This window comes from Hyperolius riggenbachi, chromosome 4 (assembly GCF_040937935.1).
Source record: "Hyperolius riggenbachi isolate aHypRig1 chromosome 4, aHypRig1.pri, whole genome shotgun sequence".
Taxonomy (NCBI): Eukaryota; Metazoa; Chordata; class Amphibia; order Anura; family Hyperoliidae; genus Hyperolius; species Hyperolius riggenbachi.
This window is the reverse complement of record NC_090649.1, coordinates 63,268,638-63,281,036: the sequence shown is the minus strand read 5'-3', so window position 1 is coordinate 63,281,036 and position 12,399 is coordinate 63,268,638. Positions and strand designations below refer to the sequence as shown.

At 48.6% G+C, this 12,399-nt stretch overlaps 1 protein-coding gene across 1 annotated transcript in view; it reads left to right on the top strand.

Annotated features, from left to right (window-relative positions):
• The window catches only part of SLC35F6 (solute carrier family 35 member F6), a 45,786-nt gene extending 34,305 nt beyond the window's left edge, over window positions 1–11,481 (top strand). Inside the window, exons 4-6 of the mRNA XM_068280118.1 lie at window positions 2,265–2,477; window positions 5,790–5,900; window positions 10,641–11,481. Of these exons, the coding sequence (XP_068136219.1) occupies window positions 2,265–2,477; window positions 5,790–5,900; window positions 10,641–11,104 (788 nt within the window). The 3' untranslated portion in view covers window positions 11,105–11,481. The remainder of the gene's footprint in view (window positions 1–2,264; window positions 2,478–5,789; window positions 5,901–10,640) is intronic.
• Window positions 11,482–12,399: the final 918 nt, after the last annotated feature.

Below are 12,399 nucleotides of genomic sequence, written 5' to 3'. Positions count from 1 at the left end.
TGTACTACTGTTCCCAGCAGACACAGAACAGTACACAGAATGCTATATAGTGTGGCTGAACGAGCGGTGTACTACTGTTCCCAGCAGACACAGAACAGTACACAGAATGCTATATAGTGTGGCTGAACGAGCGGTGTACCACTGTTCCCAGCAGACACAGAACAGTACACAGAATGCTATATAGTGTGGCTGAACGAGCGGTGTACTACTGTTCCCAGCAGTGACACACAATGACTGGGGGGGACCCTGGCTAGCGTGGCTGGAGCGCGAACTACCCTGCCTGCCTACCCAAAGCTAAACCCACAGACAAATGGCGGAGATATGACGTGGTTCGGGTATTTATTTACCCGAACCACGTGACAGTTCGGCCAATCAGAGCGCGTTCGGGTCCGAACCACGTGACCCGTTCGGCCAATCACAGCGCTAGCTGAACGTTCGGGGAACGTTCGGCCATGCGCTCTTAGTTCGGCCATATGGCCGAACGGTTTGGCCGAGCACCGTCAGGTGTTCGGCCGAACTCGAACATCACCCGAACAGGGTGATGTTCTGCAGAACCCGAACAGTGGCGAACACTGTTCGCCCAACACTAGTTGGAAATTGTGTGGTTAACCTAAATTACAGTAATCATCTGGGCTAAAGCCCCGTCTACACGGGGAGAGGTTGTAGCGATCCGGCGGCTCGATTAGCCGCCGGATCGCCTCTTCCGCGTGCCCGTCGCGTCCCCGCTCACCGCGCGTGCGCTGCATTCGATTCCCCGCTCGTGCCCGCTCGTCCCCGCCGGCGCCGCTTATCTCCCGCACGATTCCCTGCCATTGTCCCCTCGCGGGGATCGAGCAGGGAATCGGCGGTGCGGAGATCCGTCCTGTCGGATCTTATCAATCGAGCCGCATCAGCGGCTCGATTGATAAGGAGCATCGCGGCCGCATAATGCTAATATGAGATTTACTCCAGTACATCTGCCAAATCTTATGCAATAGTCCCACACTAACCGTAACTTGAGCCTAATTCTCACCAGATCCCAAGCGCCACCTAATCCAAACTTGCCCTGATGTTCCTAACCACAGACCCAAGCCATACTTGCCTATCAGAAGGAAAGTTATGATAAACAAATTACTTTGTGATACACCTAATAGACTGGGTGCTGAGAAGGACCACTTTGGGATTTTGAGAAAAGAGAAAATGTTTAGCTAGCCAGATTCATTTAATGATGTGTGATTATTATATAGTATTTATAAAGCACAGACATCGTCTGCAGGGCTTCACACAGTTTATAGTCTTGTCACTAACTGTGCCTTGGAGGATCTCACAACTTAATCCCTGACATACTCACAGGGCCGGATTTAGGCCAAGGCCTCCTAGGCCATGGCCTAGGGCACCACAGAAGCAGGGGCACCAAAGCAGCAGGCTAAACTGGTGCAGCATTTGAAGCGTGCAAATGCTGCAATGCAGGGCGATTAGGCAAGTGCCTGGCCGTGGTACTCTGTGACTAGCCACCTGTGCAGCAGCCACCTTGCTCTCTGTGCACGTTTGCATTGTGGCTGGTGGCTATAGACTTGGGCAGCATTGGAGAAGGAGAGGAAAATGAAGCTTGTGCACTGGAGACAGGCGGAGAAATGAGTGACACTGATGGCTGCTGCGGTGTGAAGGTGAGCTGGCTACCTATACTGAAAGGGGGGGGGAGGGATTAAGGGAGTCATCAGGCTACCTATACTGGAGGGAAAGGGGGGAGGAGTCATCTGACTACCTATACTGGAGGGAAAGGGGGGAGGAGTCATCTGACTACCTATACTGGAGGGAAAGGGGGGAGGAGTCATCTGACTACCTATACTGGAGGGAAAGGGGGAGGAGTCATCTGACTACCTATACTGGGGGGGGGGGTCATAAGGCTACCTATACTAGATGGAAGGGGGAGGGGTCATCCTGCTACCTATACTGAAGGGGGCGGCTGGTGACAGTGGCCTAGGGTGGTAAGGAGTACAAATCCGGCCCTGCATACTCATATGCCCATCATAGCCTAGGGCCAGTTTTTAGGGGGAGGCCAATTAACTTATGTGTTTGCTTTTGGGACGTGGGAAGAAACCAGAGTACTTGGAGGAAACCCACACAGACACAGATAGGACATACAAACTCAGTGTAGACAGTGCCTTGATTGGAATTGGAACCAGGGACCCAGCATTACAAGGCGAGAGCGCTATGCCACTGTGGCTGTAAGATCCTGAGATATGTTCTCCTCACCTCCATTCCCTCTCTTTCTGTCTTTTCAGCTTTAAATATGACCAGCGCTTCCAGCTTCCAGATGCTCCGTGGGGCCGTCATCATCTTCACGGGTCTCCTCTCCGTGGCGTTCCTGGGGAGGAAGCTAGAGCCTAGCCAGTGGATCGGGATTGTGATCACCATACTAGGACTGGTCATTGTGGGGCTGGCGGACTTACTGAGTGGCCACGGCAGTGGGAAGGACCTCAATGATGTCATTACAGGTATATAATAATGATGATGATTAACATCCATATTATAGGTGTGGTGTACATCCAAAACTGCTGGTTTGTAGCACATCTGTAGGTTGTTATTGTACAGTCCAACTTATAGGCAGCTGTTTCAGGCTGCTTTGACACTACTGCCAGAAAAATCAGTAAAGGCAGCCATAAACTGCTCGATTATGCCACCAGATCGACCAGCAGCAGATAGATCCCTCTGTGATCGAATCTGATCAAAGAGGGATCTATTGGCTGCCTAAACTGCAAACAGATTTTGAATTGATTTCACTATGAAACCGATTCACAATCTGTGGAGCTGCCACCGCCCCTGCATACATTAACTGATCCGGCTGGCGCGAGTCCCCCGGTCTCCGCTGTCCCTTCTCCGCTCTGGGCTCCAGCTTCACTGTACTTCCTGTCGGGGGAAGTTTAAACAGTAGAGGGCGCTCGGCTGTTTAAACTTCCCTGACAGGAAGTAAGTAAAGCTACACGGCGCCCAGCGCGGAGAAGGGACCGCGGGGACACGCGCCGGCAGAACAGGTAATGTATTGCCGCTAGCGCCGGTCGTTGGACATTCGAACGCCACTATCGACGCACTCCCGACCCACCAGTGATCGAGCAAAATTTTCAGCGCGGGCAGATCGATGGGATCAATCATTTTCGGGCGGAAATCGGTCGCTCGGTCAGCGTTTGTGCATCGATTTCACAGCAGATTCGATCACAGTGATTGAATCGGCTGTCTATCGGCAGTAAATCGGGAAAGTGTATGGACACCTTAAGACTGATGGGCAACTGGTATTGTTTGAAAGAAAATAAATACGGCAGTCTCCATAGGCGTCTCAGTTCAGATGCCCTTTAAAGATCAGAGATATTTTAAAGTGGTCATCATGGGAGGAGCAGTGAGAGATTTATGGCTACTTTGCATTGCATTAGTGTGATGTAGTAATCTATCACAATTTGATCAATCGGCCTGGTATATAAAGCAGCAATCAACCTGAGCACGCCTAGTTTAACCACTTCACCACTAAGGGCTCTTTCACACTACAGCCCCTTTTCAGCGTTTCAACGCAAAGTCAAAACTTTGCGTTGATCAAGGTAAAATGAAAGTCCATAGACTTTCATTTTACCTTTCACACCCGACGCTGGGTTTCGATGTGTTGTGGTACGACGCATCTGGGAGCATTTTATCGTCAGGAATCATCGATTTCCCGTCGGGTTAATTAATTACTACCGCCGCTACTCAGCGTCGCACCGCAGATTCCCAATGACACGCCGCAGCCTATTCAATGCCTGCAGGAAACAGCTCCTGCATGCATTGTCTAATGTAAAAGAGCTCTTAGGGGTTTTCCCCTTATGAACCAGAGCGATCTTCACATTTTCACCTTCACGCTATCAAATTAAAAGCCCTTATTTAGTCCCTAATTTAGCAAGCCCTTACAGAAAACCTGTACTGAAAAAAGTTTCCCTGGGGAGTACTCACCTCAGTAGAGGTAAGCCTCTGGAGTCTGGAGCCTATCGAGGCTTCCCCGTCCTCCTGTGTCCCACGGCGGTCTCGCTGCAGCCCCCGGAACGCACAGGCGACAAATCCGACAGCCTGTGCAATATTTCGCTTTTCGGGCTCCAGCGGGGGCGCTGTTGCGGCTCTTCTGACGGAGATAGGCGAAAATAGCCGATCTCCGTCGGGTCCGCTCTACTGCGCAGGTGCAGGAGACTTGCGCCTGTGCAGTAGAGCGGCCCGATGGAGATCGGCTATTTTCGCCTATCTCCATGGGAAGAGAGATCCTGCACTGGAGCCCGAGAGGTAAATATTTACATTGCCGCCGCTCTGGGAAGATTTTCGCCGCCATCGTGGGACCGAGGAGGACGGGGGAAGCCTCAATAGGATCTGGAGGCTTCCTCCACCCTAATACTTTATGTAAAATTAAATTCCGTCACTTTGGCTTTTTTTTTTTTCTTACAAGTTATTTTGGTAACTATGGGGGGGAGGGCAGCAAATGGTTCATGAGATTTTTATTTATGTGTGTAGGATATTTTTTTTTTAGTGTAGTGCATTATTATATGTGTCCAGTAGATGGCGCCTTACTGTGTAGTCAGCTAAATCACAGCTTTTCTATGCAAAATAAAGTGAAAGTAAAGTGTTTTATTTACAGTTTTTCAATGAGCAATCTCTGCTGTTCCTTACAGCAGAGATTATTCAGAAATCTGGCACTTAGATTGGTGAACGGGAACATATATTACCAAAGCCAAATGGAAGAAAATACACAGAACATTTATTTTGTGTTTTTCTCCTGGTGGCCTGGGTGCTCTCTGTGGGCAGTAGCAGTAGTAGGTAGTGTAGCCCAAGGACTACTTACTGAATAGGTGCTGGTTTACTGAACAGGAATAGCCAAAATTTGAACCCTGGTCACCTGTGTTTTGTTGGGCATAGAAGAGTCGACCCGGCAGCTCGATTAGCCGCCGGATCGACTCCTGCCACGTCCCCGAACGTCCCCGCGGGCGCTCTTTATCTTCCGCTCGATTCCCCGCTATTGTCTGCCCGCTGGGATCGAGCAGGGAATCGATCCGGCGGGTCATCGGACCTGTCGGAAATTATCAATCGAGCCATCAGTGGCTCGACTGATAAGGGAAAACGACCCGTGTATGCCCAGCATTAGAGGCAGTGCCCTTTACCAGTACACTATCCAGCCACTAGATGAGCATCTACCCCCCTGGGATACTAAGTGAAGTCTTGCGGGGCATAGATATACTGCCGCTAATACCATAAGTGGTTAAATATTAAGGTAAATCTTAAATGAGTACCTTGTCTGCAAGTCACACATAACATACAGTACATAAAATGGACGTTTTAATTAAAGTGAACCATTAAGACAGGTTGTCACAGGAGCCCTGGTGGCTGAAACGCGAAATGCCTTCCAAACGGTTCCAGCGCACAGATCGTGCAAACTGTGGTCGCAGTCAATGCGAAGAAACCGTTGGGAATTGGCCGCAGACAAACCAGAAGGGAGCCTGTGGGTTACGGAAATACACTTTACACACTATTTCAGGGTCTATCTGCCACCACCACTGGCCTGGCCCAAGCTAAATAACAAATCAAAAGACATCCTGCACCCAAGTACTGCTAGTTCTCTGTTGAGAAAAGAGAGAGCCCAGATTGACTGCAGATGCTCCTACACAACCAATCTAGATTCTATCGATCTTCGATGTAGAGAATCGATTGCGATCGCATGTTCTGCTCGGGCGGTTTAAGGACGCGGCTGTGGCTACGCAATCATCCGTCACACAGGTGAATTTCATGTCTTTAATTTTCTTTACCAGGGGATCTACTGATTGTCATGGCACAGATCATAGCGTCCATCCAGATGGTGCTGGAGGAGAAGTTTGTCTACAAGTACAACGTGCACCCCCTCCGTGCTGTGGGTACTGAGGGTAAGTCCTGGCCTCTTGCAGAGCTCACATGCATCTTATAGTGTGTCAGCACAAGCACCTAATTCTTTCTTTATATCAGTTCCACATAATCTCTGGCCCAGCAGTACTCAGGCTGGCAGAGGGAAGGGCTGCAGCATCAGCCACTAAGAGTGAAAAGTAGTGACCTAATCAATACAAAGTACCACTTCACTTTCCAATCAGCAGTTTGTGGGAGGGTCTTTACCTAAGCTAAGAAAGCTCACTCTATACTGGCTGTGTTAGGTAGATAGCCTGTATGTATTGCTGGAAAAGGTGAGGTCTTCCGGTAACACAAAGCCATAACACAACAGCCTCTTTTAGTGAGTAGTTTAGGCCTGAAGTATAATAAATTGTACAAATGGAAGAAAACATTAGAGAGAATGATGTCTTGACATACATCATAGCATGGCTGTCAGGAACCGGCCCGCGGCACGCCTGCGTATACGGTTCCTGACTGCGGGTTTGACCAGATCAAGCGGGGAGCAGCCTTATTCGACCTGCAAATAAGGCTGTGACCCCTCAAAAGCTCCTTACTGCCACCACTAGTGGTTTGCTAGACACGTTCACTCAGCTGTCGAGTGCTCAACACGCAATCTGCGTTTTCGTATTTGGGTCAGCTTTGCGCTTAGGCCGAATACGAGAACGCCACGCACACACACACAGTTGCAATCTTACACTGTAGTGAAGCAAAACCACTAACAGTCGTTCCGAACGATACTGTTAGACTTCCCACTCGGCTGTCGAGCGCAGAAGTGCCTCATACACACAATGCAATTACAATCTCATATGGTAGTGTTGCTCAAGCATACAATTAGGCATGGACTTATACACAGCTACACTGCAGTCTCCTCTACGCTATGAGTGTTAGTTTAGTACAGCAGAAGTCAAGCTTATTAAATAATAATTTAATATTCCAGGAAAAAAGTGGAACAATGCAGAACAGAATATATACAAAAGATTACAAAAAAACAAAATAAAAAGTTACAAAATTAAGAGTTTACAAAGATACACACGAGACAAGTTGCAAAAATAAAAATGGGATAAATGTAAAGTGAACTTTTACCATCGCAAATGTCCAACCGTGGAGAGACGCGGATTTACCGATTTCCTCGGGATCATCTCTAGCGATGAGCTACTCTCGGGAGAAGGTGACTGTTCTGGACCACCTTAAATAGTCTGAAGTGTCCCCTTAGGCATTTAATGTCCAGCTCCCAGGAACAAATGCAATTTCCCCGTTTGTGACATCACCGAACGCTTGTCATAATCTTCCTGTGATATGCGAACTTCAAAGGGTTCCTGTTTCAGCTTTTTGGAGGTTGCCAATTTCACAGGTAATATTGTATCCTGAGAACAACAAGTATCCTGTTTACACTTACAGATTTCAAAGCAATTCCACTTCCAGCCCACTATTCAGACTATGAGGTAGCCAAACGCCTGTGTGGGCTTCAACCTGGTCGGGTAAATGTCTAAGTAAGTGTTTCCTTCCTGGTGGCTAGGTAGACAGTTCCTAATTACTGTCCAGGTTCCTTTGCCTATTGAAGGTGGCTGGTCTATTCAATGAAGACAATGGCAGTTCCCTTGATCTCTGCCCGGAATGCAAATTTAATCTACATACAGACATTATAGAGGTGACACCTTCCAAAAGCCAGACTGGCTGACATACAATCCCATATGATACAGTAGTACACAGCAGACATAAAAATGGGAAAATGAAAATATATTACTGTATTATCCCTAACAGCATCAGCACCCCAATATATCACCACATGGCAGTTACTTCCGATGTGTAAATAAAGAAACAAAAGTAATGGACGGAAAATAAATTATAATGCAGCAACACATACATATGACGGCCTTACTGTAAGTTTATAAATATATTGAACCTGGATGCTTATTGGAGCAGTGACATCTCTCTTTTCCAAGTTCCTGCTACTGTCTATAAGTTGTCTGCAGTGTGGTTTATACTTTATTAAAGGCACTCATAATGTAGTTTCCACAATACACTCTGCATTTTAAATTATTTCACAGGGCAGGCTAATGAACTTTTGAACTTTTCTGTGCAGAAAAAAAAAATACATAAACAAAGAAGAAACAATGAGAGACAGTTGAGATAAGAGCTTCAAAAGACAGTGCTGTCCAGGCTTTATAAAGTCGCAGAGCTCAGAGAAGCTCCTTTGCATAGATAACAACTGAAGTTTCTTAACTCTTGCTGTACTGGAAACAATATGAGACTCATAGCCGTGCTAATAATGTTTTATATCTTAGCAGTACTAGAAATGCGAATTATTATATAATTCATACGTTTATTTTCACCTCAGAATCCCTTTAACCACTTGAGGACCCACCCTTTACCCCCCCTTAAGGACCAGCGCTGTTATTTGTGATCTGTGCTGGGTGGGCTCTACAGCCCCCAGCACAGATCAGGGTGCATCCAGAGCGATCAGATCGCCCCCCTTTTTCCCCCACTATGGGGATGATGTGCAGGGGGGGTCTGATCGCTCCGGCCTGCCGGTGTTGCGGGGGGGGGGGCACCTCAAAGCCCCCCTCCGCGGCGAAATCCCCCCCTCCCTCTCCTACCTGGCCCCCCTGGTGTTCCGGGCTGCACAGGACGCTATCCGTCCTGTGCAGCCAGTGACAGGACGTCCCCTGTCACATGGCGGCGATCCCCGGCCGCTGATTGGCCGGGGATCGCCGATCTACCTTACGGCGCTGCTGCGCAGCAGCGCCGTACAATGTAAACAAAGCGGATTATTTCCGCTTGTGTTTACATTTAGCCTGCGAGCCGCAATCGGCGGCCCGCAGGCTATTCACGGAGCCCCCCGCCGTGAATTGACAGGAAGCAGCCGCTCGCGCGAGCGGCTGCTTCCTGATTAATCAGCCTGCAGCTGGCGACGCAATACTGCGTCGCTGGTCCTGCAGCTGCCACTTTGCCGACGCGCGGTATGAGTGCGCGGTCAGCAAGTGGTTAAAGCAGTGGTCCCCAACCTTTTTTGACCCATGGCCCGCTTCAGCATTAGGCAAATTTTCCAAGGACCGGGCGGGTGCAAACGTATGTGTATGCGTGTGTGTGTGGGGGGGGGGGGGGGGACGACGACAAGGTGTTTGCACGGGCGGGGGGGGGGGGGGGGCGCTATGGGCGCAGGCTTGTTCTACAGGCAGTGTCATTGCATAAAGAAGACCTGGCAACACCAGCCTTACCTAACCACTATCTTCATCACTCTCAGCACTTTGGGAAACATCCCTTTACACTGCCCTGGGGCTGTTGTATAACCCACCAGCACAAGGTACATTTGGTGGGAAGGGGGCCTGGGCTTCCTTATCTACTGGCACAGTCATTTTACCTTCATCTGCCTCCCCTCACTTTTACCCTTCTCTCCTCCCCACAGCCCCTTTACCCTCCTCCCTACACCCACTTCACACTTCCCTCCTTCCACTCTCACTCCACTCTCACTTCACTTCTCCCCACACTCACTTTTACCCTTATCTAAGCTTTTCATTCTACTACCCACACTAGTGTCCAGCAGCTGCTCACCTTAGTGCAGACTGAACTCCGTGGCTAGCAAGAGACCAGAGCGTCCCAGTCATCCTCACTGCTGCCACCTGGTGTCCATACAGAAAGAAAGCATGCTGCATCACAAATAACAGACACTAGAGATGGGAAGTTCGGATCTTTTCAATAATTCGGATGATTCGAATTGGATCATTGAAAAGATCCGGATCTTTGATCCGAATCTCGAATAACAGAACAGCCTGCGGCCCAGGGGTTGGGGACCCCTGCTTTAAAGGATAACAGGGATGAAATTAGAACTCATGTCCCCCGACCTGCAGAAATAGCATGGGGCCCCCTCCCTAAGACCCAATCCCCCTTTACCCCAAAGTTATAACACTACCTCCCTTCCAGTAAAACTCTTCCCCCCTCCCTCCCGCCACTTTCTCTCTCACTGCCCACCAGGCACCCCCACAGCATGATCGTGAGATGCTGCTCAGTGGAGTGGAGCATGATGTGTACTTCCTCTAGTGCTGCGCTGACTCAGTCCTTCCTGGCAGCCACATGCTCTCTGCTTGCAGTATACAGCATGCAGCAGCCAGAAAGAACTGAGGAGACCCGATGCAGCACTGGTGGTAACATTACATTACCTGCTGCACCGCAACTCTGCAGAAATTGCATGAGAAATGGCCCCCATAGTCCCCCCACGAAAAGCAGGGATTGTGGGGACCCTTGAAGGGTAACAGTGATCATGAAGAAACTAGACTAGAAACCCCATGTGAGCAGCCTTCCTCTTTTTCCCAGCTGCTCCTCCATTCACATACGTTTAGGAGGTATAAATAGCCCTCTTCCTCTCTTTGCCTGTTTTGTCTTTCTATTTTTTTTTCAAAGCTGCCAGGTTGTAAGCATCTCCACCCACAGTCTGTGCACCAATGGGAGATATTTAATATGTGGAGTGAGGAGGACAGGGGGCTCAGCCTAATGGAACAAAGCTTGGACCCACCACAGCATTTTGTGTTCAACTGCCCTTAGTTCTCTGTGGTGCTGGCACTTACCATAGACAAAGTCCAGCTGAGGAACCATCGCTAATAGGCAGTGTGTCAACTGAAACAATCCCAAATAACCATTTGCCTTTTATTATCTAGACAGGACTGTAGTATAGTCAACCTGTGTTGTTGTTTTTTTCCTCACGTTCTTGAATAAAACTAATACTTATAAATAATATTATTCCTCAGGTTTCTTTGGGTTCATCATCCTGACCCTCCTACTGATCCCCTTCTACTACATTCCCGCTGGCGGTTTCGGCAACAGCAAACGTGACGTCCTAGAAGACTCACTGGATGCCTTCTGCCAGATGGGCCACCAGCCCCTGATCATCTTGGCCTTGCTGGGCAACATCAGCAGCATTGCCTTCTTCAACTTTGCAGGCATCAGCGTGACCAAGGAGATCAGTGCCACCACCCGGATGGTGATAGACAGCCTGAGGACCGTGGTCATCTGGATTGTCAGCCTAGGGGTGGGGTGGGAGCAGTTCCACGCTCTGCAGATCCTGGGCTTTATCATCCTCTTGCTGGGCACTGCCCTTTACAACGGACTTCACAAGCCACTCATGTGCGCCCGCTGCAAGGAGCAGAGTGAGCAGAGCGAGGAGACGCAAGGCCTCCTCAATGGAGAACGAAGACCCATCAATGACTCTTAATGTCAATGCTGCAGAGATTTGGAGGCTGGTATTACTGACCTCCTCCTGAGAACATCAGTTGTCTGGCTGAGATGCTGATTCTCCAACAATAATACTTTCTGAAAATTTAAGGATTGACAATGAAGCCATGGGATCACCGCCATGGACTGGGAATTTGTTTTTATCAGGAGGAAGTCATTAATGGCAACCTCCATATTTCTGTCATGAGAGGTTCATTTTAAAGGTGTGTACTTATAAGTTGGGCCTGCTGCCTGAGGGTGGAGATAGGTGAAGGAGATCATTTGTAATGTGGTGTATTTTAGACACAAGTACACTTATCCTTTAAAGAGACTCTGAAGCGAGTCTCAATTGTCTTTTTTTAAGCTATATTCATATTAAGCCCCATAAGCACAGCTAAACCGCCACTATCCCGCGGCAAAATGAGGGGTTAATACCCCCAAATCCCCCTGCAAAATACACAACTTTCTTGGTCGTGGATTTTGCACTTCCTGGAGGCAGAGCTATGAGCTGTTGCTCTTCCTCCACGCGCGTCAATCGCCGCGCGGATCTCCGCCTCTCCCCCGCCCCTCTCTGTGAAGGCAGATTAGAGAGGCGGTAAAGAGGCGGCGATCAGCGGGGATTGACGTGCTTGAGGCAGAGCTTATGGCTGTAGCTCTGCCTCAATCAGGAAGCGCTCCCCGGAGGTAGGAGAGGCGATTTGGGGGTTATAAACCCCTCATTTTGCCGCGGGATAGCGGCGGTTTAGCTGTGCTTATGGGGCTTAATATGAATATAGGTTAAAAAAGAGAATTGAGTCTCACTTCAGAGTCTCTTTAAGAATGAATGTGTTAGGAATATAATTTTCTATTTAGTTTTGTTTTTCAGCCATTTCTCTACTTGGGAACTGGTGTTTGATTGGAAAGTGACCTTTTCAGGGTTTGCAACAGTTGTAAATAGCATACATACGTATTGCACAACCTGAGACATTTTCTTACAACATCTATGTCACAGACAAATACACATATGGCCATGCTAGCTAAAAATATAAACTTAAAGAAAACCCATGGAGAAAAAAAAATAAAAGTTACATACTTTTCTCAGAAGAGGGAAGCCTCTAGATCACAAGTGTCGAACTCCAGGCCTGGAGAGCCAGATCCATGCCAGTGTTTAGGATGGACTGAGAAAGAAAGGAATGCGTTCTACCTGATGGACCACACCTTTCCTGATTCAGACCCATCAATTCATTTGAGCTGTATCAAAAATGTGTGAGGATCTCGGCCCTCGTAGGACCGGTTTGACACACCTGCTCTAGATCA